Below are 25,551 nucleotides of genomic sequence, written 5' to 3'. Positions count from 1 at the left end.
CCAGGCCTCCTTCCTGGTGCACGTCCTGCCCTGTGAGAGCCTCGGGGCCCCCGCTCTTGCAGTCATGGCGAGTGGGGGCGGCACCTCGTTATTCTGGGCCTCCTTTGGGCAGGGCCAAGGCCAGGACCCTGCTTAAAACAGGGTGAGCTCCATCAGCACCCTCCGAGAAGAGGGTCCCAGGGGGTGCCACAGTAGGGTCACCTCACTGAATCCTAGCCAGACGCAGAGACCAAGGCTCAGGGAGCCAGTGGGCAGGGAGGGGCGGTGGAGGCTATTCCAGGCTACGAGGGGCCGGGCAGGTGGAGGCCTCAGTGCTCTCCTCTCCCATGCACCTGGCTGCAGGCGGACCGGCCAGGCGGCAGCAGGTGTGCTTGTCACACTGCAGTTTGGACACTGCCCCTGTAGCGCTCCGTGGAGAGGGGATCTGAGGGATCATTCTGGGTGTTTTCCGAGGCCGGCTGTGGCTGCTCTGCTTTCCCCACCCGGCCTGAGGCGGGGCTGCGGGCAGGAGGCTCACACTGTTCTCTGTTTGGCAGGTAAAGGGCTGGATGTGCTGCGCGAGCCGGAGCAGCCGGAGGCAGGGGGGCCGCAGGGAGCACACGCGGCACGGGGGACCGGCCCTCCAGCCGTGCTTAGCAGCATCGCCACAGCAACCAGCGACCAGACGGCAACAGCCTAGGCAGACACAAGCGGACGGCTTCCCACCGTCGGCTGAGGACAGGGAATGACTACAGCGAATCAGGCCACGCTGCCGACAAGGGAGGTGGAGTGTCACTAGAGGGGAGGGGCGGCCACCGCCCGCTGCACGGAGCACCATGCCGGCCGGAGCAGAGGCGCTGGGGCACGGGCTGCGGTGTGGCTCGGCCTCGCCCCGCTGCCAGCACTGAGCGCTTCCAGGGCAGCTGGGCTCTCCTCTGCCGGGTGCACCAGCCGCACTTCAGTGTCCCCTCACTGCGGCCGTCCCTCCCGGAGGCCAGGCAGAGCAGGCAAGAGGGAGAGGCCCCCATCCCGTGCTCTGTTTCTGGGCCCGCCGCTGCCGGACCATGGGATGTCGGCAAAGCTCAGAGGAGAAAGAGGCAGCGCGGCGGTCCCGGAGAATCGACCGCCACCTGCGCTCAGAGAGCCAGCGGCAGCGCCGCGAGATCAAGCTGCTCCTGCTGGGCACCAGCAACTCGGGCAAGAGCACCATCGTCAAGCAGATGAAGATCATCCACAGCGGCGGCTTCAACCTGGAGGCCTGCAAGGAGTACAAGCCCCTCATCATCTACAACGCCATCGACTCGCTGACACGCATCATCCGGGCCCTGGCCGCCCTCAGGATCGACTTCCACAACCCCGACCGCGCCTACGACGCCGTGCAGCTCTTCGCGCTGACGGGCCCTGCCGAGAGCAAGGGCGAGATCACACCCGAGCTGCTGGGCGTCATGCGGCGGCTGTGGGCCGACGCCGGGGCCCAGGCCTGCTTCGGCCGCTCCAGCGAGTACCACCTGGAGGACAACGCGGCCTACTACCTGAACGACCTGGAGCGCATCGCCGCGCCCGACTACATCCCCACCGTCGAGGACATCCTGCGCTCCCGGGACATGACCACGGGCATCGTGGAGAACAAGTTCACCTTCAAGGAGCTCACCTTCAAGATGGTGGATGTGGGTGGGCAGAGGTCGGAGCGCAAAAAGTGGATCCACTGCTTCGAGGGCGTCACGGCCATCATCTTCTGTGTGGAGCTCAGTGGCTACGACCTGAAGCTCTACGAGGATAACCAGACGGTGAGTGGGGCCCGGGTTTTCCTCTGCCTGTTCCTGCTGTCGCGGGCTCCTGGAAGCAGGTGAACTTGTGGAGGTGAGGAGAGGCTGGCCCTGCTGTGTGATGACGAGTGAGCTCAGGCTCCCTGGAGGAGGCATCGCTGTGGGTAGATGGCTTGGGGCTGACCAGGCTTCAAGGCAAAGTGAGGTGCCCAGGCCGGGCCCCGGGGATGGTCCATGGGGGTCTGCCGGCCATCCTGCAGCGGCCAGTCACATGAGCTTGGGCAGTCAGCGCCCTGGGCTTCTGCCCATTTCTGCTGCTGCGCTCTGAGGCCTTCCTGGCCCGGATCTAGGGGCTGCCTCATCTGTCAACTCCGGGGCAGGCGTGGTGAAGTCCCTCGGTGCCGGGCCTGGCTCCCCGGCCCATCCTTTGGCAGGCTGTGCCCACAGGTGTGCCAGGACCTGGGAGGTCTGGTCCCACGTTTCATGGAGGGCTTTGGCCTCCGAACATGTCAGCACCATGTGTGGTTCTGGCTGGAGATGTCCCAAGGTGGCTCCGGCAAGGTGGGTGGGCCCATCTTCAATCTGTGCACAGAGAGCAGAGTGCGGAGTGTGTAGGTGGTCACGGACACCGAGAGACCTCAGGGTCATGCCTACTGCTAGGATAGAGGGGCTCCTGGTGGGCAGGGCCATGCTGGGCCCCCACAGGTTCCCTCTGAGACTTCATGGCTTCCCTGGCCTGGGGCCCTCCTCCGACCTAGGTGACCGTGCAGCTCCAACACCCTCCAAGTGACCACAGCACCCCTGGGCTCCACAGAGGCGGCCCAGCTCAGCAGGCAGGGACGAGCGTCAGCTGTGGCTGCCTTCCCCTGGTTGCAGGGAGCAGTGCTCTCGTGGGCTCCTGGTGCCCAGGGCATGTGCCCAAGTCGCCTCCACCTCAGTGCAGTGGACAGACAACATCCCATGCCTAAAGCATGCAGGGTGTGGAGGCCACAAGGCGAGAGAGGACGAGGCCTGGCCAGGCATCCGTGTCGGTCTGTGTGGCAGCTCGGCAAATCCATGAAGCTCCTGCCAGCGTGTAGGTCCTGGGAACAACAGCCACCCTGCGGCCCCATCTTGATCCCAAGAGTCTGGTGGTGATGGGGTTAAGAACTGTTCGGAATGTGTAATCCCAGGGGTGCAGGATCTGGGCTTGGGGTCCCGGTGCTGGGAGCTCAGTAAGAGGGTGGCCTAGGGTAGGTGTCGGGATTCCTCTGAGCCCTTGGCCCAGGCTGAGGACCACTGTATGGGGACAAGGGCTCGGGCACGAGGTGGGTGGGCACAGCCTCAGGGAGACCTGGCCCAGTGCCGAGCTGGTGGGGCTTTGACAGGGGAGTTGCTAGAGAGGGTGGGCAGCATGTGCAGGCCTAGCGCATGGAGGGTGGCAAGGGCCAGGAGCAGTGGCAGTGGAGGCTGTGGTGGACAAGGGAGAGGCTGTCCTGTGCAGCAGGAGTTTGTGCCAGGCCAACAAAGACCTTGGATCTGCCCTAAAGAGAGAGGCCTTTGACCCTGGGGGTGGAGAAAGTGGAGACAAACAGAGTCCCCTGAGGAGCAGGGAGTGGGGCCGTGGGTACCCAGGGGCTCAGGGGAGGGCAAGGCTGCTCATGGGTGTGACCCTGTGAACATGGAGCCTCCACCGTGCTGGGAGATGAGGGCCCAGCCGCGCCGTGGAGCACTGGCATCTGGGGTCACTCCTCCTGCACCTGGTCCTAAGGCAGGCTTCATTCCTTGGGTTCAGCGAAGGGTTCTAACTTTGGGCCTGGACAGCTCCAGGCCGTGGCCCCAGTGCTAGGAGTCTGCATGTTCTGGGCAGAGAGGATCTGTGACCTCCATCAGGTGGCCTTGGAGGCAGGGCTTGCCCCGCTCCCCTCCATGCATGGGGGCCTCCCTGGGACTGTGCGCAGGTGTTGGTGGTGTGGCTGGCAGGAGGGACGGGGGATGGCTGCATGCAGACGCTGCGTCCCCTGGAGGTGGGGCACGCCTGCAGCCAGCTGCGGTCCACCTGCTCCCAGCGCCGTGTCTGCGAGTAGTCTCCAGGGTTCTGGCCCCTCTTGCCCTCCGTCTGCCCCACTTCAGCACCATGTGTGGTTCTGGGTGGAGGGGATGTCCCAGCAGACAAGTGAGGTCAGGCTCCCTTGGGGAGGCAGCACTGTGAGCAGAGGGCTTGGGGCTGACTAGGCTTCGAGACAAAGTGAGGTGCCCAGGCCGGGCTCCAGGGACAGGCCATGCAGGTCTGCTGGCCACTCTGCAGCTGCCAGTCACGTGAGCTCAGGCACTCGGCGCTCTGGGTTTCTGCCCATTTCTGCTGCTGTGCCCTGAAGCCTTCCCGGTTTGGAGCTGGTGGCTGCCTCATCTGTCAACTCCGGGGCAGGCGTGGCGAATTCCCTCAGTGCCGGGCCTGGCTCCCCAGCCCTTTGGCAGGCTGTGCCCACAGGTGTGCCGGGACCCAGGAGGCAGGATGCCTGGGCCCTTGGTTGGCCCCATGTTTCATGTAGGGCTTTGGCTGTCACCTCTGCTCTTTGAACCTATCAACGAGAAGATGGCCCAGGTGTCCTCCTAGTGGCCTTTCAGGCTCTATCTGGCCAGTGCCCACCACCTTGCTGCCTCTGTCCTCTCTCTGCTTCAGCCGTGGTCAGCTTGCTTTGCTCCCATAGTGCTGCTCTGTCCTGCCTTCAGCTTGTGACCATCCTGTCCCCTGCCCCGTCCTTCAGGTCTCAGCCCAAACGACACCTCCCAAGGAGGCCTTCCCTGTCTCTAGCGCTGTGCCCCGATGGGCTGGGTGCCCGTGGGCTTTGCATCTTGGGGCTCCCCTCTCCTGGCTTGTCCCTGTGGGGAGCCACAGTGGACAGCCCTGGGCAGGGACAGCAGCTGCTGGCCTGGCTGTGGGGATCTCTGTGAGGCTCTGGGCACTCAGGGCATTTTCCAAAGGGAAGGGCTGGCAGCCAGGCGGGCACCCCCACCACCATCACCCTGGACTCTGCAGGCCTGGGGAAGTGATTGTTCACCAGAAAAGGAAATTCTTGATGAGAAACCCAAGTGAGGCTGGAAATTCACTGGATTCCAAATGGTCCTGACCTTTCATGCTCTACCAGTAATATCTGAGGATGGAAAACAAACAGGCTACGAGGAAAGACAATACCCTCCCGTGATTCTGATCCCTCCCGCCGGCTGGGCTGGCCCCCGGAGTGGTGCCAGCAGTGAGGACAGCCCACCTCTTCCGTGCCCAGCCCTCCCTGCAGCCCGGCCAGGGCCAGCACAGAGCTGCCACCCTCTGCCTTCTCCTCCTGGAATGCCCTGAACCGTCCTCCCTGGGCCCTGTCAAAGGCAAATCAGCCAAGAACAGGCCATGCTGGTTTTTGCAAAAGCCGAATGAACCTTGGGGCCAGCACCAAGGCTCTGGATGTGACTCCTCCAGAGCCCTCCTCCCTTTCTGTGCTCCCAAGGCCTCGTCTTCCCTGATGGAGGCTGGCAGTGCCTCCCTGCCCCCACTCCTGGCGAGGGAGCCACAGCCCCCCGGCCCACCCGCTGGCTTCTGCGTCAGCACGTTGCCAAGGAGAGTGTCAGCATTTCTGGGCTCCGGGCGTGAGGGCTGCAGGGAGCACAGGGCAGCAACGAGAGTGGAGGGGAGGCGGATCCTGGGGCTTCCAGGGGTGGAGCCACGCCCATCCTTGGCTGCATTTCCCAGCCTAGTCCAGAAGGATCTGATGGATCCTCAGCCTGACCAGGGCCCTACCCTGCAGTCCTGGCAGGCACCCCAGTGCTCTAAAGCCCACTCCCCCGGGGGGTTCCCCCAGACAGCCTGGGAGGCCTGAACATGGCCCAGTCACGTATGGGGACTTTTCTTGGTCACCCGTCCCCCGACTGATCCTGTGGGGCGGTAGCACTGCCTGTTATCTCTGTGAAGGTGGCGACAATGAGGCTCAGGCATAGAGATGGCACCGGCTGGCCACGCACCCCCACCGAGTCCCCTGCATGAGGACAGCCCGAGAGGGTGTGCACCCTCACCTGGCAGGGGCTCTGTCCCTCCTCTTTGCATTCACACAAGGGTTGGTTGACAGAGACGGTCACTCTGTGGCCTCAGGAGGACTGTGGAAAAGGAGTGGAGAAGCCAGCACCCACTGGCCCACATGGAGGGATAAACTCAGGTGGCTGTGACCGGCGGGACACGGGGCCTCATTCCCCCCACTGGAGGCACCTCAGGCATCGGGGGACCCCGAGCACCTTTGCAGGGAGCCTTGGGGCAGTGTGGGGAGGCAGGCACCTGCCCAGCCCCTGCCCTGCAGATCAGCTGCGAGACAGCAAGGGACTCTTCAGAGGCCCAGATTGGAAGGGCTGGCTGTAAAGTGTCGAATGTTCTCATGTGGAAGCCCACAGGGAGCTCCCCGCCCAGTTCCCGACGGAGCTGTCAGCATTCCCAGCCCTGTGGCGGGCCGCGGTGTGCCTGCTGTGTACCCGCTGTGCAGACACAAGGCCCAAGCTGGGAGCCAGGCGTGAGGGTGAGCCCGACTCTCCTGGTGGTGCAAGGAGCCAGGGACAGGGAGACAGTCACACCAGCACAGCCACACTTCACTTCTCCAAACCCTTGTGCTGCCAACAACACCTGCCCCCTCTTCCCAGAGTTGGCAGGCAGCTGGTGCGAGGAGTGTCCCCATTCTGCTTTTATCTAGGAACCTCAGTGGCCACTTGGGCCCCACAGGCAGGCTGGGCTGCCACAAGGCTCACCGTGGGAGACCTGGAGTCCCTGCCATTTATCCAAGAGACAGCTAGTCAACGTGTGTCAGGGAGGGTCTCCAGGGGGACGGATGGGACACAAGGACATGCCTTTAGGCAGGGGGCAAGTTCTGCAGGTGCTGGTGTTTCAGCAGCCAGACTCCAGGCACATGGCCTCTGCCCAGCCCTGGACAGTGGCCCCTTGTCCAGGGGCCTTTGGCTCCCCGAGGAGCCCCTCCCCTCCCCTCGGCAGGTCAGCAGCCCCAGCACACCATGAGGGCAGGCCCGTACCCACCTGCGTGGCCCGCGCTATGGGCAGAGGGCCTGGGGCACGGTAGGTGCTCAGTGGACCCTGTGGAGTGGGTGGGAGGTGGGAGGCTCGGGAAGAGCTGGAGTTCCAGGGCCCTGGCTTCTGGGTGCAGAGCTGCTGGGACACTCAGACCTTCCGGGGGAGACCCCATGGGTGCCAGTCGCTAACAGAGGTATGTGCAGTGTGCCCTGAGGAGCAGACTGCCTGAGGCTCTCCTCCAAACACAGCGTGTACCTGCCACCCTAGCACTGTGCTTTGTCATTTAGCCCAAAAAGGGAGCTTGTTTTAGTGCTTTAAAACTGCAGTTTAGGTCAGCATGGTGGTTCCCAGCACTCTGGGGAGGCCAAGGCAGGAGGATTGTTGGAGACCAGCCTGGGCAACACAGTGAGACCCTGTCTCTACAAAAAATTTAAAAATTAGCTGGGCATAGTGGCATGAGCCTGTAGTCCCAGCTACTCAGGAGGCTGAGGCAGGAGGATCACTTGAGCCCAAAAGTTTGAGGTTGCAGCGAGCTATGACAACGCCACTGCACTGCAGCCTGAGTGACAAAGTGAGATGCTGTTTCTTTAAAAAAAAATCGAGTTTAAACAGTTGTGTCATAAAGTAGCAAGTTAAGGGTGACACAAGGTGTCTGCGGTTAAGGTGGGCTTTCATCTGTTGATAACAGCCAGTTGTGTTTGTCCAAAAGGAATTACAAATGGGAAACAGCCAGTTGTGGACGGCACCCTCCCCGGCACACCGGGGCTCACATTCGGAAGGTGCCTTGTGTACCCTTTAGTGCCCTCAGCCAGCCAGCTTTGCAATTGAGGACACAGGCTCAGAGAGGTTCCTCACATGTCACAGGGCTGAGTCTCTGGCCGTGGCCCCCGGGGATTCTAGCAGTCCCCTCCCCACCCTACCAGCCCCACATCCCATGGGTGCAGGGCTGCTCTAGGGAGGGCTGGGGGGCTAGACTGGGTTCCACCCTGGGGGCTGCTGTGTGGCCAGCCTCCCTTCTGGTGAATGGCACCGCCCCCTCCCCACCCCCCTAGCCCAGGCGGTGGTAGTACTGTGGGATCCCCAGCAGAACGCATCCCCGCTGCCTCCTGCTCCTGACCCGGATGAGGGCAGAGCTCCAGGATAGTGTCTGATGCCGAGAATCGTGCCAGGGAGGCCTGCTACCCACCTGCCAGGAGCCTGCCGCCCTTCCCTCACCACATGCCAGTCTCCCAAGCAGTTCTTCCTGATCCCACCATGTGCCAAGGACACATGCAGTTTGTCTGTGACACCTGCAAGTCGTCATGACCCTGGAGCAGCAGAGACCTCCTGACCAGAGCCAGAGGCAGGGCTGGGCCAGCAGAGGGGCCTGGGTTCTCTCAAACTGTATGGCCCCCAAGGCAGCACAGCTCTGAGGCCCACAGGAGCAGGAGGCAGAGAGGGCCAGGCCCATGGCAGGGCCACTGTGGCACTTCCCAGGACAGGCACAGAGCTGCGAGCAGGACTCAGCCAACTGCACAACCCGATCTCCCCAGCTGGCACCCCCACAAAGCTTGTTGTTCTTCCTGACATGCACCCAGAGCTGGACCACCATTGGCCTGGAGGTGCCACCAGCCCTTAGGAACGGCCCCTCCCTGCCTTCAGTGCAGGCTCCCTGTCCACGGTCCCTGGGTCCCTGGCTCCATTGCCCGGCACTCATCTCAGTCTTAACTGGGGCTGTGGCCATCTGCTGCTCACCTCGGGGGCCTTGGGCCACTCAGCCTGTGGTCCCCACTCAGCGAATGATGGGTGTCTGCTCACCCAGGGCTTCCCATGAGTCCCTGCGGGGTGCTGGCTCCAGCCCGGGATTGGCAGAGGGAGGGGCAGGGAGGGGTGGAAGAGGCAGCGTCCCGGCACCTATTTGAAGCCTTTGCTGGCACCTCAGGTCCTTGGGTTGGGACCTCCTTCCCTCTGCTCCCTGGGGACACAGCCATGGAGGCCTCTGTCAACAGCAGCTTCTTACATCCCTCCTTCTCTGTCATGCTAGGAGCTTCTAAGAGCGGGGCCATTTCTTAGCCTCCTTTATGCTGTGGCTCCTGGTCCTGGGTAGGTCCTTGGTCAGACGTGAGCCACAAGGCAGGCGGAGGCAGGGCGCTGGGCTCAGGCTGCGCTGTCCTACGCCAGCTCCTCCTGTGTGGGCTTTGCATTTAGCACCCGTCTCATCCTTGTAGAACCTGGCTCTGTCATTCAGTGCACTAGCCATCGCTCCATGGTGGTCCCCTCCTGCTGTGTCACTAGAGGCCGCCCCCTGAGCACAGGCTGTCACTGAGCACAGCTGGGCAGGAGCCAGGACACCAGCCCATTGCTGTCTTTTCCACCATGACGACATTGTCAGATGCCTTGGCAGAGTCTGCTGGGATGTCCGTGGTGTTCCTCAGATCTCTATTGGACCTAGTGACCCCACCACGACAGGAGGTCAGCCAGCCTGGGCTCTGGCGGGGGTCCTCCTTTATAGGCAGGTTGGGGTCAGTCCCTTGCCCTGTGCCGATGAGCCGGGAGCAGAGAGAGCGAGTGAGTTCTCTGCACTCTGGGCTGGGCAGCACTGGCCTCCCCTGCAGGGGAGGGTGCTGAGGCCCAGGGTTAGGGGCTGGGGCTGGATCTGGCCCGTACTGGCTCATGAAAGCCAGTTTTTCAATTTTTAGGACATTTGTGAGCTGTTCGACATCATATTCGTGGCTTCAAATCAGGCAGGTGGGAGTAATTACACCCCAGAAACTGGCAGATGCTACGCGTCAGTTCTACTCCCCCAGCCCCACCTCCAAGCCGGTCGTTAAACATTTGCCAGCGCGCACAGCCAGCGACTCCCACGCCCGGGCCGGAAGAGCCAGCGCAGGTCAGGGTCGGTTACTGGTGTGTTAGAGTCACCGTAGATGTCTTTTTGAAGAGCCAGTGTCCTTGTCTCTCAGTCCTCCTCTGTGGTTCCCAGCTCTGGCCCTGTGACCACGTGTTTATCCCATTGGAGAAAGGGAATTTGCCGGAGTGGCTCCACACTCGTCCTGTCCCCTCCCGCTCTCCCTGGGCAGGTTGCAGAGATCCCACCGCACAGAGAAGCAGGCTGAGCCGGGAGTTCTGCTCTCTCCCATTGGCTAACACGAGACTCCTGCTTAGGCTGGCGCCACACTGCGTCCTCCCCCGAGCGAGAACAAGCTCAGTGACATTCCGGAAGCAGTCCTTGCACACCTAGTATGTACAGGCCCTGGGCCCAATGAGCTCGTAGTCTAGGGTCAGAGATGGTCCTGTCCCTTCCTCTCCTGAGGAATGGACAGCTGGGCATGGCATCGAGCAGCCCCTGGGCCTCTGAGTGGCAAAGAGGGCCTCAGCTGGCTCCCCGGCTACCACTAGTCCTGGCCCTTTGCTGGCCGTGAGGCCGCCCTGTGGAGCAGCTGTCCAGGTCCAGAGAAGCCGGGAGGGCCTCCTGCTGCCCTAGGGACCCACTCGCAGGAGAGAAGGGGGACCTAGACAGCAGGAGCAGGCGTGGGTGGATCGGGGTGAAGGTGAGAGTAGTGTCTGATGTGGACCTTGCAGATTCCAGTCAGGGCTGGCAGGGGGGCAGCCAGCAGAGGCAGGACCAAGGGGACCGTTTGGGGGACCATGGAGAGCAGAGTACCACGCGCAGCACCCTCCCTGCATGGAGCACCGAGTACCCTGCAGCAGAGGCCAGGGGGGACCAGCCAGGGCAAGGTCACACCAGGCAGGGCGAGGCCCCAGGTGCCACGCCCACTCCCCAGCATGGCCTGGCGCTGCCTGAGCCCCCTGTGGTGGCGGAGCTGGGGTTCGGGCCTGGGTCTGTGTTGCTCCTCCTGCTGTGCCCTGGGGATCACGCTGGATGCTCGCGGCAGTGCCCCTCTCCGAGTTGTACAAGAGCTTCAGGGCGGAGCTGCTTCCCGCCCCACATCCACTCAGCCTGCCGGGCCACTGGGTAATTAATTTCCTGAGCGCATTAGCTCTGCTTGTTACGCACACAGGAGAACAGCTCTGGGTTTTAAGACACAGATTATTATTGTTTTAAGGGATTTGTGTAATCCAACAACTGAAAAACAATTTTCCACTTATCTAGAACAGACTCCAGGGTGGAGGCTGAGAGTCCTGAGGGCCTCACCAACTTGGGGGCTCCTGGTGACTGGCATAGATTGGGGGGCTCTGCCACCCAGGGGAGTCCCGCAACTGGCCCTGAACAACACGAGCATAGCGAGGGCGGGGCCGCATCAGGGTCGCTTGTGGTGCAGCGACGCCTCTGTGCCAACACACACACACCCCGTTCACCCGTCTGTAGGGCTCCTGGGGCCCCTGGCTCCCACAGTCTAGAGTTTGTAGAGGGACTGGAAGGACAGTCAGCTGGGGGAGCAGCCGGTGTTGGCCAGGATGGGGTGAAAGGCGCCCCTTCTCCCCACGCCTGACTCTCGACTGCACAAAGGACAAGTTCAGGCTGGCCCAGAGGCCTGGCCTGCAGCTCGCCCTAATCCTTCTGCGTTGCACTGTGGTGACCCCCCCCTTGGCTCATGCGCTTGCTCTAATTTCATTAGTGATGAAACCACAGTCAGCCTCACGTCCTGAGGCTCCCAGCTGAGGCCCACCCAGGGCCACAGCCCCGCACACCTTTTCCTGGCCTGCAGTGACCTCAGGAGATGCCAGCAGCGTGCTGACTGAGGAGACCCAGCTTAACCCGGCCGGGTGAGTGACCCCGGGCAAATCCCCACCAGCAGGGCCACCCAGCCTCAAGCAGCAACAGGTGGGAGCTGGAAAGCCTGTGACCTGCTCATAGGTCCCTAGAAGCCTGGCTCTTGTGTCCCAGGGCTCCAAGAAGCCAGCTGGGAAGAGACCACTGTGGAAACAGCTGACCGAGGTGACTGGTTCCCGGGCAGCTTCCCACCCACAGCCTGGCAGGAGTTAAAGGGGAGTCGTCTGTGCCACGTGACCCTGAGTTCAGTGCCTGCCTGGCTCCCAGGCCCGTGTCCTGCTTCTCTTTAGCCTCGTCTGCCGAGGGAGGGGCCCAGGAGGTGAGAGGGCACAGTCCCGGGTCAGCTGCGAGCCCGACCCCCGCTCGGCCTCGGCTTGGACAAGCTCGTCTGGCCTTTGCTTCCTCGGCTGTAAAGTCCGACTGGCGTGGCTCAAGGTGGAAAAAGTGCTTGTAGAAGAAACAGAAGGCCTGGCGTGGGCGTTTTCATCTGCCCTTCTGTGGTCATGACCAAGTTTGAGCCCCAGGACACAAGGACAGGGTTGTGAGAGTATCTGCAGTTAACCTGTGGCTGCGCCGGGCCCCCATGGGGCTCCAAGCTCCAGGTGTGTTGCTGTCACAGAGGAGAGTGCAGGCTTAGAGTTTAGCCTTTGAGGGGCTCAGCATGCCAGCAAACCTCTCCCGGCCCCAGCAGCCTCACCTGTGGCTGGGAAGACTGTGGGGATCCTTAAGGGTCTGCCAGCCATTTAATGTTCCTCTCACAAGACACTGCCACGAGCCCCAAGGGACAAGCGAGTGGGTGAACCCGTGTGCAGTGTGAGGCCTGCCAGGGCCAGTCCACCACAGAGCAGGCCTGGGCCCCGGGGCAGGCCTCCTCCGCCAGGCCGGGCTGCAAGTGCCCCTCAGGACATGGCATCGCAGAGGGACAGAGACCCCCACTGAATTGGGAATGGGGCAGCACTCGCCCGGCAGGCATCCAAGCCTGGCCTGTCATGCTCTCCTCTGATGCCCAGACCTGGCAGACAGGTTTTCTGTGGCTCAGCTCTGTGACCAGGGTCCTGGCCTGGGCATCTCAGAGCAAGGATGCTGGGGAACCGCCAGGCCTGGCACAGGACCATATCCTCCAGGGACATCCCAGCCTCCCCCAGGGCAGGAGGCCTCTACCCAACAGTGAGGAGCCTACAGGGGCTAAGGACCGATTGACCCCCCTACTCCCTGTGGGCCTGCCCCCTAGAGCTGCAGGAGACACCGTGTGACCTCAGCCTGGACTCAGCAGGCTGTGGCCATCTGATGCTGAGCAGCCTGGCCTCTGGCCTGCCCTGTCCCTGCACCGTGTCCGTGGTCCCACCCAGTGCTCTGTCCACAGGGACAGCTGCCGAGGCAGACCCCCGCCACCCTAGATCACTCAGCACCAGCTCTGTCCTTGGCTCACCATCGTCCTTTTGCATAGACTATCCTGCCCACCTGGGGCCTGGCCTGCGTGTCACCCTGAACTGTCCTGTGTTCTCCCCCAACACTGCCTGTCCTGGGAGGAGATGTGTGCACAGCCACAGGGGTGATGCGGGTGAAGACCGGTGTGGAGGTGGGTGAGGTGTTGGGGGGCCCAGCCAGGAGGCAGTGACACCTGAGCCGCATGACCTGAAGGCCAAGATCATCCTTCTGGCGAAGAGCGTGGGCTCAGGAACTCTCTGTGAATGGGGCTGAGAGGGCTGGGGCCGTGCTGGTCAGGACGAGAGCCATCAGCTGCTAGACCAGTGCCGAGTGTAGGGCACGCCCGTGACAGGGACAGGGACAGGGACAGCGCTGAGAGAGGCCACTCTGCCTTCTCGTCTGTTTTTTAATTGCTACCCACCACCCACTTAATGGTTTTTTACAAAATGCACCAACAGGTTGCAGCCTGCAGTGTAAACCCAGCAGCCCTGGGGATGGTCGAGTCTAAGCCTTGTCACTCTCTAGAAGGTTTCGTCCCATAGTCACCAGTTGGCTCAGGTGCCTGTTTGCCACTGAGGCCTAGAGAGGGGACGAGACAGCCCAGGAGTCCTCAGTCTGGGGCCATCCCAAGTGAGGCGGTCCCTGCTGCTGGTGAGGGCTTGGGAGTGGCCGAGCTGTGCACTGGCCTCCCCAAGTGACCTCTTAGCTACTGTTTGTACATCTTGTGACCAGATCGTTGTCCAGGGATGCAGAAACTGTTTTCTCTCCTGGAGCAGCTGCTCAGGAAAGGCAGGAAGCCCTTGTCCTTGGCACTGTGACCCCTCCATGCACTTCTGACAGCTCCTCCAAAGGGCCCCTCGTGCCTGAGCCAGCTGCTGCACTCGGGGCTGGATGAAGCCTCTGGCCGCCCCCGTACCACACACACAGTCCCAGCAGCACCTGGGAGCCATGGAGGGCCCCAGGGGCCTTCGAGAGTCCATCTGGACTGCCCAGGTCCAGGTCAGCCCCACAGCACAGCCCTGGGCCCCCTACCCTCCCAGCTCCTGAGGAATTAGTGATTCTGAGTACATTGTGGGCTCAGAGCTGTGGAGTGGCGCACGTGTGCTGGCTGACGACAGAAGAGGTGGCAGCGGGAGGGCCAGAGATGGGAGCCGTCGGCACAGAGCCCGGCCAGGGCAGGCCAAGGCACTGCGTGCGTGACCTTTAAGCCTCCAAGCCTGGCAGAGGGTCCCCGACCACACGGAGGAGGAAACTGCTTGTAAGAAAAGTTGCCCCAGTGGCAAAGCTGGGGCCTGCCGATCTGGAGGTCCCTCCACTGTCTCCTGAAGAGGACCCTTGGCTGGCCCCTGCCCAGGGTGCTGGGCGGGCTGGGAGGCAGCCACCTTTGCTGCTACTGAGGCTCACCCCAGCCCCTTCCACGCCGAGGCGACCCAAGGCTGAACCGCTGCGGGAGGCAGGAAGTGGAGCGCCCTGCTGTTTCTGGCAGGTTCAGAGCAAGGGCGTTTCAGGCCACTGGGGCCTGAGCTTCAGCAGCAGCCTGTTATCTTGTTTAAACAGCCCTTGCTGTTTGAAGTGGCAGCCTGGCCCCTGCTGTTACTATGAGCGCTGCAGTTGTCACCAGGCACAGTCGTGGGGGAGGGGGGCACAGGCTCTGACTTCCACGCTGCGGAACGCACGCCTCCCCCAGTCCCCACCACAGAGAATTCCCTTCTGTCGCTGGCCTGAGTGCTGCAGGGCTGAGTACTCTGCAAAGGGGGCTCCTCCCTGCCTGGGGTGGGCAGGGGCCGGGGGGAAAGCTGACAGTGAGAGCCTCGGGTGGGGAAGGGAGAGGCCTGGGCCTCCCCGCTCATCCCTGGGGAGAGGTCAAGGGCCCCATGAAAACCCAAGGCCTGGGGGCTCGAGGTGCAGCCACCCCAAGTTGCCAATCTTTCTGTGTGACTCCATAATCTCCGCTTTAGCCAGGCGAGTCCTGTGCATTCCGGGCTCTGCCTGCAGGTGTCACGGCTGGGGTGTCAGGGGACAGAGCCAGGGCGGGACCCACGCACAGCGTTCCCTCCTAGAAGCACACAAGCCCACAGGGGAGCACAGCAGTGACGTCGGGGCCGGGGGCCTTGGGACACAGAACCCCAGGGCAGTGACCCCAGGGTGCTAAATCACGAAGATAAAACCCAAGGCTTCCTCCCCCGAAGTGCAGGCTCAGAGAGTTCCTGGTCATTAAGGCCAAAGAGCACTTGCTTATCTCTCAGCACCTTTCCAGTCTATTCTGCCAGACTGACCACTGAACCACGAGGCAGCAGTGAACAAGGACAGGCCAGCTGTCACTGGAAGGCCAGGCCAGGGCCTGCGGGGGGGTGGAGAGACGCAGCCCCACCCCCTAGAGCCTCCAGTGGGTGCCCGTCACCTGCCCCAGCCACACCTCAGGCTCTTCGCGAAGGGCCCTGCCCGCCCGGCCCCCTCAGACCGTCTGTGGGCAGCCCCAGGGGTGGCTGCGCCTGTGCAGGGGGACACAGGGGAAGAAGGGGGCAGCCAGGCAACCCGGCCCCTGTTCACGGCTGCCACACTGAGCGCCTGCGGCCCACCGCGGCCCTGCCCTGCCTGCCGTCCGCCCCGGGTTGGGCAGAGCGGGGGCGGGCAGTCCCCAGACAGGCCAAGCTGTGTTTCCGGGCAGACGGCGAGCGATAACAAGACCTGCGTCAGGTGGTGCTAAGAGCTGTGCAGCGAATCAAAAGACAGGCTCGAGGTTGACACTGGGGGTGCTTCAGAGGGGGGGTCTGCAAGCCGACCGGCTGTGTGAACCCAGGGGAAGAGCAGTCCACGCGGAAAGAGCACAGCACGGGCCTTGTGGGGCGGGGGGTGGAGCAGGAGATGGGGGACGGGGGCGTGATCCTGCCACAGAAGCAGGGAGATGGGTCCTGGTGAGACACAACCATGGTGGCAGCAGGAAGGAGAGTGTCCCAGAGATGCCGTCACAGGACAGAACCCAGGCAGAGCTCCTGGCCCAGCCCTGGGCCCTACACACGCCGTGTCCTGGGACCAGCACCCCCAGCATGCTGACCGGGCTGCCCCCCATGGGCTGTGCCTGCAGTCTGGGTGCCTTCCCCCTTGCCAGAAGTCGGCTCCAGCTACCGTTGATGGCATGGCGTGGTGCTGGCCCCCCCATGTGTTTATGTCCTCTGCCTGCTGGAAGGGTGGTGGCACAGGTGTCCCTCCCCTGGTGGGCTCAGTGTTCTGACGTCAGGACTGTGCCTCACTCCTGTCTTTCCCTTTAGGCAGGAGAATGCTCTGCATACAAAAGGAGCTTAGCAGGTGTCTCTGAGTGACGACCTGGGGTCCAGAGGAAAGACGCTGGAGGGACATGTGCGGTATCTAGAGAGGCTGGCCCTGATCCTAGCACAAGTCCAGTGTGTCCTCTTAGGAAGAGCAGTGTCTTCGCGAGGCCTGGCCAGTGCCTGCCGGGTAGAGGGCACTGGCCCCAGCTCATTATTGCCTGTTGACCACATTTCTGTTGTGACTCATTTCACAGTCACCCCAAATAACCGCTGTCTCGTGGCTGCCAGGACCCACGTCTCAGGGGGGAGGTCAGGGAGAAGCACAGCAGCCCGTGGTGGGCCTGGCAGCAGAGCCCTGGGAGCCGGCCCTGCGGGGGGACAGAGGCTGGCCTGGGCCTGCCCTCCCAGGGGCCCTTGCTCTGCCCCCTCCCTTTGGGGCTGCGTCCTGCCTTGCTAAGGGATCGGCTGCTGCTCCTTCCCGGGCTTTTAGGAGTCACGAAACTGAAGTGAGAAGGGGGTTCAGGCGGAAGAGGGGTGGGCGCCAAGCTGAGTGGGGGCCTCAGGACCAGGAGGCCGTGAGAGCAGGGGTGCCCAGGGCCTGCATGTGAGGAGCCTGCGGCTGGGCCAGGAGACGCAGGATGAGGCAGGACGTGAGCCGCCAGCACTGTGTGGCTGGGATCCGGGTGAGGAGGGGCGTGGGGGCCACGAGCTGTGGTGGCCAGGCCAGGCCGGCCATCAGCCTCAGCATCCCGAGCGCTTGCAGAACCATGGGGCAGCAGGGGTTGGTGGGCGCAGAGGCCAGGGTTGGGGAGTGGGTGCCACAGCCCTGGCCAGCAGCTGTGGGAGCGGCGGATGCCGGGTGACTGTAGCATGGACCGGCAGCAGCCCCCACCTCCCGGGTACCCCCATTTCTCCTGCTGCCAGCACTGCCCCTCTGCTGTCCCTGCAGACCGGCTCCAAGGGCAGACAGGGGCTCACTGAGTCATTAGCTTCATTAATCCAATTCTCCCGTCCATGATGGCAGCATTTAGGTTTGCAGGAGGAAGAAGGGGGGAGTGTTAACTAGATTGGACTGGAAGTGACCCTGACAACTGGCTGTGTCCCCAGATACCTCCCCGTTTGCTGGGGGGTGGCTCAGGCTGTCGGGGGCTCTCCTCAGGCAGGAGCAGCGTGCCAGGTAACCCCTCTGAGCCCCACCGTGGCTTCCTCTCCCTGCCGGGTGCAGGAGCCCTTGGCAGCCATTTCTCTGCAATAGGCAGAGCTGGAGGGCATCGTGGCATCCCCCACACACTAGAGGAAGCTGAGGCCCAGAGCCATCGGGGCAACTCTGGAGGTTAATAGCTGTAGGTGACAAGGGCGAGACATGCCCTGGGGCTCTCCATTCAATGCTCTTTTAGTAACAAGGAGCCTCCCCTGCCCTGAGAGTCCCTTGGCACCCCAGCTAGGAGCAGGTCACCAAAAGGGCCTCCTTCCCCTCTTCCCTACCCACTGCACTGTCCTTCAGGGCACTGAGGGAGAGTGGGGTGCCCCAACTTCCAGAAGCCTCCCACCGCCCCAAGTAATGGGCGGTGGACAGCGTTTGGCCAGCCAGGCCCACACGCCCCTGTGGAGGGTCCCCTGGCCCAGCGTGAGGATCAGCGGCTTCCTGCTGCCATTGGTCTGTGTTGCTGTGTGAGGCTCTGAGGGTGGAGGCGTCCTCCCCGGTTGTCGTGGAAACGGCAGTGAGTCTACGGAGAGTCTGGGTGCTAAGCTCAGCAGAGGGAGGGAACAGCTGGCCCTGGTGGCAGCTGCTGTCAGTGACTCCCAGCAGCTCAGTGTTAGGAGGGACCCGAGGGACGGCAAGCACACGGTGGGCAGCTCGGAGGCCTCCCTGCCCACCGTCTTCCTGTGGGCAGCTGGACCATAACCACGTCTGTCCTCCTGTCCACACGAGCTCAGCTGTGATTCCATCCACGTGCCGGGTGAGCTGAGCACAGGGCTCTGCCCTCAGGAGCCACTTGCAGTGAGGGGACAGGATAACATTGGGAGTCCAGATCATCAGTAGCTGGGGAGGCCTGAGCGCCGGCCATGAGTGCGAGCAGGGCGATCCCCACGCCAGGCCTCTGCTGGGAGGGAATGGCCTCGCTGTCTGCTGGCTCTTGTCCTGCCCCTCTGCCTCCCCTCGCCACTGCCCCCACGCACTGTAGGCTCCTTGAGGACTGGAGGGTGGGCGGTGACAGGGCCGGCTGTCCACTGGGCAGGGCCTATGGCTGCAAATCTCAGGCCAGGCAAGGGAGGCAAGTACGCTGGACTCAGCCCCCTCTGGCGACAAAGGGAGGCCCAGAAACGTCCTGAGTGCCTGGGGCACCTGGCCCCTCCACGTGGGGCTTGGGAGGACCCGAGGCAGGAAGGCGTCGGGAGAGGCCTCTCCAGGAGGTGAAGGGCAAGGAATACCGGTGCGGCGAGGTTCAGACTGGTGCCAGCGGCACAGATACCAGGCCACTGCGGGGTCCCCTGGGTCACTGCAGTAGAACGTAGTGACCATTATGCGTTGAGTAGCTTATTTTACCGAGGCAGGAGCTGTGGCCTCAGGAGGAGGTGGCATGCCCAGGGTCCCACTGCATTTTGGTGGTGGGACGAGGTCCAGAACCCGGATCGGCCGGCGCCTCCTAGGCCCCTTAGGGAGACGGCAGGGCCGTGGGAGAGCAGCCAGGCCCCACAGGGCAGGTGGCCCAACAGAAGCCCCTTGAGACTTAATCCCATTTGTGACAGCGCTGCTCCCTAGCAGCCCCCAGACACCAGAGGCAGTGGGCTGTCCTGAGAGCCACACGCTCCTGCTTCCAGACCAGAAGCCTCCAGTCACGGAGCATGGCCCTGGGAGCGAGTCCTGGGAAGCCTGGCACCCGGCCTGCAGTCCGGCGCCAAGGTTCCCGTCCTCAGACTGGCCAGTCCCTTGCCCCCCGGCAACCCCCACTCTGGCCAGCACTGCCTCCCTGTGTCGCAGGCCTGCCCGCCGTGCACAGCCAGGCTCCCAGCTGCCACCACCACCTCCAGCTGCCTCCCAGGCGCTCCTGCCGCACCCTTTTGGCCTGATGGTAGGTGCAGGCAGGGTCTGGTACCTCCCAGCTCCCCTGGGACGAGCTTGGAGCCCAAAAGAGGAGTAAACTCAGGAATTCCTGGCCAGGGGCTTGGCTGTCACTTTGGAAGGTTGTCGACATGAAGCGCATCCCCGTGTGAAACCTCCGCCTTGGCCCTGCAGTCAGGGCACTGACCTCGCGCCCTCAGAGCCTGGCACGCTGTGGCCCAGCCCAGGCCTGCTGGCCCAGCTGTGGTCGGGCAGCCTCAGGGTGGCTCGTCCGCGGTGAATGGGCTCATTCATGTCCACAGCTTCAGTGTGAGAGCGGAGCTCTCAGTTCCCACGAACAAACTCTCAGGCTTCTCCACAACCGACTGGAGCTTTCTAGACTGTCACAGGACCGAGACCTTGTCCTATGCTGGGGAAACTGAGGCCCAGGGAGGGACAGAGCCGCCCCAGCCCCACCCGCTCCCAGCAGGCCCAGCTGTGTCTCCGCACCGCTGGGCCTTTGCTGGCCCCTCTCCCGACTCCGTTCCCCTCTGTGCTGCCGCCGCCGAGGCCCAGCTGCAGCGCCCACGCGCCCCTCTGCCCCTCCTCGCCCCTCTGCGTTCCTGCAGTGCGTGGCTTCTCAGAGCCGTAGCCGTTGGTGCTGTCTGCGGCAGTGCCAGCTGCTCACAGTCACCTATGCCTGGGTGTGGGGACTTAGCTGTCCACATATGTCCCACTGCAGCCCTCAGCCACCTTGTGAGGGAGGTACTCTTACATATCTGTTCTACGGGTGGAGAAACTGAGGCTCAGAACAGTTCGGAGGTGGTGGCTGGCAGGGCAGGCAGTTGGGCCCTCGTTGGCCACTGCACAGCCACCAGCTCTGGTGTTTCATTGGGTCCTGCCTGTGCCGGCCACCCTGGCGAGAGCAGGGCTGTCTGGGCATCAGGAGCTGCCGCAGGGCTGGGGTTTCAGGTCGCCCTTGCCCCAGGGTTTATGCTGGTTCCGGAAGAGCTGAAACCTGATGTCACCTCGTTTTATGTGAGATCTCGAGCTTGAGACCCTGGTTGGGCCAGCTGGCCTCGCCCTGTGGAGTGGGGCCCTGGTGGAGAGTGAGTGGACAGGGAGACAGGACGGGTCAGTGTGGAGCCTCCCCTAGCCACACGGCCACCACCTGCCCATTTCCCAGCACAGCACAGGGCCCTCACCTGGCTACAGCACGTGGTGAGGCTCTTAGCCGAGGGTGCCAGTTCTGAGTGAGTAGGTATTTGCATATGGCTGTCCAGAACCAGTGTGACGCTGGGCTGCGTGAAGCAGTAGGGAGGTGACGCTCTCACCGCCTGTGGAGAAGCCCCTTACGGTTGGGCCCCCAGGTCCCCTCCTGTGGTGAGGAAGCCAAGGCCCGAGATAAAGTCTGTTCTGGGGCATTGAGTGTACGTGGACCGGTCTGAGCAGGAGCTTTCTTTTTGCAAACAGCCAAGCAATGACTTTCATGGGGACTGTGTCCAGCTGCCCAGCAGCTGATGCTCCTTGTTACAGATCTCTGGTCCCCACCGCCACGCGGCGAGACTCCCGCCAGTTGCAGAGGCTTCTGACGGGAGGCGTCTGCTCTGCGTGTTCACATAAATGACTGTGCAGACAAACCCTGGCCTCCTAGAAGGTACTGACTCGCTGGTGAGCAGACCCTGGAGAGAGCTGGGTGGGCATCGAAGCCCTGGGCTGGCATCGCGGGCAACTAATGGCAGATGCTGTTCCACCAGGACTGCTGCTGCCCTGGCAGCTGGAGAGGCGACAGCGAGGAGGGGAGGGCTTCCTGCCAGGATGTCGTGGGAGTTGGTTCTCAGCTGTGCCCTGGGGAGTCAGCCCCGCTCAAGGCCTTGGTCCGTGTGTGGAGTGGGAAGCCCTCCCGCTTGCAGTGGGCCCGTGGTTTGCAGAGGCAGCTCCTCCGGTTCCGGGGCCTGAGGGGAGGGTGTGCGTGTCAGGCCTGAGGGGGACTCAATGCAGGAGAGCGGGGGATGCGCTATCAGGGGGCAGGGCCAGATGACTGCAGAGCGGCCTCCGCTTTGCCCCAGGGGCCCAGCTGAGCTGTGGGAGGATGGTGCCCAGCCCTGCCACACCACCTTTGGGTGTGAGGGAAAAACCTCACCCAGGCCGGGGCGGGCTGGGAAGGAGGATGGAGCTGCAGCTGGCGTGTGCCACAGGCTACGCACACCCACCAAGGGCAAGTGTGCCAGGGGAGCCCCCCAGGCCAGACAGGTTCGGGGGGCACAGCCAGATACATGCTGCAGGAAGGTGGGCAGGGCTTCTGGGAAGAAAGGGCCTTGAGCCAGGCACTGCAGAGTGAGCAGAACGTGGACAGGTCCTGGAGGCCGGGCCTGCTGACCAGCCCTCCCGGCCTGTAGGGATCCCAGCCCAGGGCGAGGGCCCCCATCCGCCTGGCGGTGCGGAGCGCGTGTCTCTAAGCCCAAGCCGCCGGTCCGTGCCTCCCACAGGCTCTCCCGACTCCTGCCAGGTGGGGCCGACCGAGAGATGGGAGGGGGAAGTGGGAATCTACACACATAGAGCTTGGTTTTGTTGTTATTCTTTGAGGCCCGTCATCTCCCAGACGCCCACTAAATCATGGCCAAGGTAGTTCCCTATGGTTTGTCCCAAGGAATAGAGAAGAAACCAGCAAGCTGAGCCCCAAAATGCCAGCAGAGCGAGAGGAGCCCCGGACGGGAGCGTGGGCCTGAGATGACGGAGGGTCGGGAGCTCAGGCGACGCCTGTCCTGTGGAGGCAGCCACAGCAGTTGGGGGCGTGGCGGCGTGCCCCGCCTCCTCTGCCCTCTGCCGCCTTGTGAGTGCCTCATTCCGTGATCTCTGAGTCAGGAACCTGAGGCTCAGAGAGTTGTCCACGTCCCCTAAGTCCAAAGGCATCAGCAGGGAAGCAGTTCGGACCGGGGGAAGCGCTCATGGTGCCTGGGGACAGCTTGGTGGATGCCGGGACTCATGGGGGCTTGGGTCAGGAGTCTTGGGTGGTGGTGAACAGGAAGAGCAGCTGAGATGGCCTTGGGCACGTGGTCTGTCGGCCCCTCTCTCTGCCCTGCAGAGCTTGCTCCCCAGGGCTCAGCAGCTGTGCTTTCCCGTGCCCGTGTGCCCTGCAGAGCGCCGGCCTGCGGGCCCTTTGTGGCTGGCAGCCAGTACAGGCGCACTGTTTCCGCATCTTTGAGGCGGCCCTCCTGCCCCTCCTCAGACTCCACTGCCTGCCCAAGTGCTGCTGGACTGAGCTGGGTGCAAGAACCCCCTGGCTGTCACCCCCAAGTGACCCAGCAGGGCTCAGGGAGGCAGGCCCTGGCCCCATCTCTGCTTGCTCACTTACCTTTGAGCCCCAGTCCACCCCTCTCCTGGCCCTGGGGGAAGCTTCCTGCCATCCCTGCCTGGCCTCTGTCCCTGCAGCCCCAGGGCTCCCGTCGCTGGAGCTCCATCACTTGGCACATGAGCTGGTGACCCGTCGGTGGCCTATGGACTCAGGGTGGGCTCAGCAAGTGTTTGCTGAATGAATTAATGAACATGTATAAATGGCCATATCTATTATTTATCAGATGCAAAATTTGGGGTCACAAGCACAGCCCCCAGTTGTGACATCATTTCTACAAAAAATGACAGCTCCATTACCACGGTCTTTATGAGGTGGCTTCCAGGAATCCATTAGAGCTAATTAGTCCCTCGGTAGGATGTGACATTCCTAGACCACCACTTATCTCACATTTGGGAACATAGGACTGGTTCTGCTGTGGAGGTGCCGGCTGCTCCGGGCACTGCTGGGCGGGATCGTGCACCCTGTTTGTCTCTGCAGAGTGGGCCATTCCCCCCAGACCTGAGACTGCCCACTTGCCAGAGCCCCCATTATTCCTAAGCGCATTCTAAAGAAGGAACAAATTGGTTTTGAAACACATGGTCTCCCAGGTGGAGCGCAGCGTCCCAGCGTAATGACAGGTACCTCTGGGCATCCTTCCCTGCCCCACACCTGGCTCCTCAGCACACAGGCCGCCAGAGAACCCGGGGCTCTGGGAGCAGGTTTCTGCGGCCTCCTCCTGGGCACCCCACCCTAGGGCTCCTGGCCGTGGGACTTGGAGCACATTTCCTGCCTCTCCAAGCCTCAGTTTCCTCATCTGTAAAATAGGAATAGGAAGATGTGAGGAGGGAACAGACTGTTACTGCATGTCCAGCTGTGGTTACCATTGTCATTGTCACCGCAGTCGTTGGTAATGCTGCTGCCTCGTGCCCAAGCTATCAATACCAACAGCGTTAGCACTGTCATCACCATGGTCATGGGTGATGCAATCTGCTCAGAAAAGTCCTCAGATCTGAACCCTCAGATCTAAATCAAACTGGTTCCACACTTTGTCCGGAAACTTGGCTCAGTTTATCTTAAAAGGAGGGGCAGCTTTCACCAGCAGCAATTCCGAGTGGTAGTTCCAGGCAGTTTCTTCTTTTAAAAGTTAGAATTGTCAGTTTTGTGGGGAAATGGTGGGTTGGAGAGTCAGACAAAAGCCTCGTGGCCCTTAAAAACCCAGAGTTACTATAGCACATTTAAAGATCCTCAGAAAGAGGATGGAAGAGTGGCCTGGTGCCAGGCTCCGTTATGGCCACTGCCGCCTCCTGTCTTCTGCACATCCCGAGCACCTGCTCAGCCCAGGCCACCAGGCAGCAGAGCCAGCATCCTGCCCTGGGCGGATGGGGGAGCCAGGAGCCCCACAGCAGCTGGTGGGGACACCGCAGCCAGGGAGGGCGGGGACGGAGCCTGGCCCCAGGCTGGCGTTTCCTTCCCAGCTGGAAGCTTTGGTCACAGAAGGGAAGGCCACCCCCTCACAGACTCTGGACCCACAGCGCTACAAAGGACTGGGCCAGAACCCAGACGGCAGAAGGGTGCCCACGCATGTTGAGGGAGACGGCGAAGACGAGCTCTCACGTGAGGGTGTGGGGCAGGCGGGGGTGGGCTCTGGGAAGACCGCAGGGTGCTCAGGGTGAGGTTGGAGGAGGCTGTGCTCAGCATGGCTGCAGCCCCAAAGCCACATATTGAGGTCACTGACCATGGGACCCAGAGGGACCCAGAAGGGCCAGAGAGCCTCTTCCAAACACGTGTCACGAGCAAGGAGGGTGGTGCCGGCGGTACCATGGGAGGCGGGTGAAGGCAGGTTGGACGGGACAGAGGACAGCCTCCTCGACAGAAGGGAGTGCTGTTGCGGGGACCCGCCTTGGGCTGGAGACCCCGGCGGGAGGACTTCCTCCCGGCAGGGCTGCGGGTCTGGGGTCTCTGCCCTCTGCCTGCCTAACGCCGGCACTTTCCTTCCCGCAGAGTCGAATGGCAGAGAGCCTGCGGCTGTTTGACTCCATCTGCAACAACAACTGGTTCATCAACACCTCGCTCATCCTCTTCCTGAACAAGAAGGACCTGCTGGCGGAGAAGATCCGGCGCATCCCGCTCACCATCTGCTTCCCCGAGTACAAGGGCCAGAACACGTACGAGGAGGCCGCCGTCTACATCCAGCGGCAGTTCGAGGACCTGAACCGCAACAAGGAGACCAAGGAGATCTACTCTCACTTCACCTGCGCCACCGACACCAGTAACATCCAGTTTGTCTTTGATGCGGTGACAGACGTCATCATACAGAACAATCTCAAGTACATTGGCCTTTGCTGAGCAGCCGGCCCGGCCCGCCTGCCTGTGGTGAAACCGTGGGGTGTCACGCCCCGACTCGTGCTAGAGAGGCCACCGGGGTCAGCAAATGGGGGTCTATGGAATGTCCCCCGCCCCTCGGCCTCCACCTCCTTGGCCCCGTGTTTCTGCAAACATTAAAATATATGGATAGATTGCTAGGTAGGTAGACACACACGCACACACGCACATGTCTGGAGATGGCAAAGTCCTCCGAAGCGCCAAGGTCTCTTGGGGACGCAAGAAGCTGTCACCAGGTCACTACATGCCCATCCTGCCCCTTCACTTTGCCGTCCTGAGGTGGCCCTACTCTGCATGGGGGTCTGCATCGGACTGTCCGGGAGTGGCCGTGGGCTGGGGCCGGGTCAGGCCAGCTTGCCGCCCGAGCCCCAGCCGGGGGACATTGCTGCTGGCCTACACGTGGCTGCTCTGCACCACATCTGTTCCCGACCTGGGACCTCGGGAGCCAGGTGGCAGCACTAACCCGACCTCCAGCCACTCACAGCTCTTTTTAAACAGCTTTAAATATGCAGCAAAAATCGACACAATAAAACGAGTGGCACGATTTATTTCCAACTAGGCCAGCTGGGCTTCCAGCTTTTCTTCTACTAGTCTGATGTTT

The 25,551-nt window shown here is 62.4% G+C and overlaps 2 protein-coding genes across 2 annotated transcripts in view; one reads left to right on the top strand and one right to left on the bottom strand.

Annotated features, from left to right (window-relative positions):
* The window catches only part of RSPH14 (radial spoke head 14 homolog), a 70,101-nt gene that overhangs the window by 31,404 nt on the left and 13,146 nt on the right, over positions 1–25,551 (bottom strand). The window lies entirely within an intron of this gene.
* On the top strand, positions 593–25,277 carry GNAZ (G protein subunit alpha z). The gene is made up of 2 exons (XM_069497186.1): positions 593–1,766; positions 24,570–25,277. Exons 1-2 carry the CDS (start codon positions 1,044–1,046, stop codon positions 24,912–24,914), a joined length of 1,068 nt encoding a protein of 355 aa, XP_069353287.1. The 5' UTR covers positions 593–1,043; the 3' UTR covers positions 24,915–25,277.

This window comes from Eulemur rufifrons, chromosome 21, assembly GCF_041146395.1.
Source record: "Eulemur rufifrons isolate Redbay chromosome 21, OSU_ERuf_1, whole genome shotgun sequence".
Taxonomy (NCBI): Eukaryota; Metazoa; Chordata; class Mammalia; order Primates; family Lemuridae; genus Eulemur; species Eulemur rufifrons.
The sequence above is the reverse complement of the archived record's forward strand: the minus strand, read 5'-3'. Positions and strand labels throughout refer to the sequence as shown.

Bases quoted from the DNA above. Each gene is read 5' to 3' on its own strand.
- GNAZ (XM_069497186.1), top strand. From the start codon at position 1,044: ATGGGATGTCGGCAAAGCTCAGAGGAGAAAGAGGCAGCGCGGCGGTCC. The intron at 1,767-24,569 runs GTGAGTGGGGCC...TCCTTCCCGCAG, and splicing joins TCTACGAGGATAACCAGACG to AGTCGAATGGCAGAGAGCCT.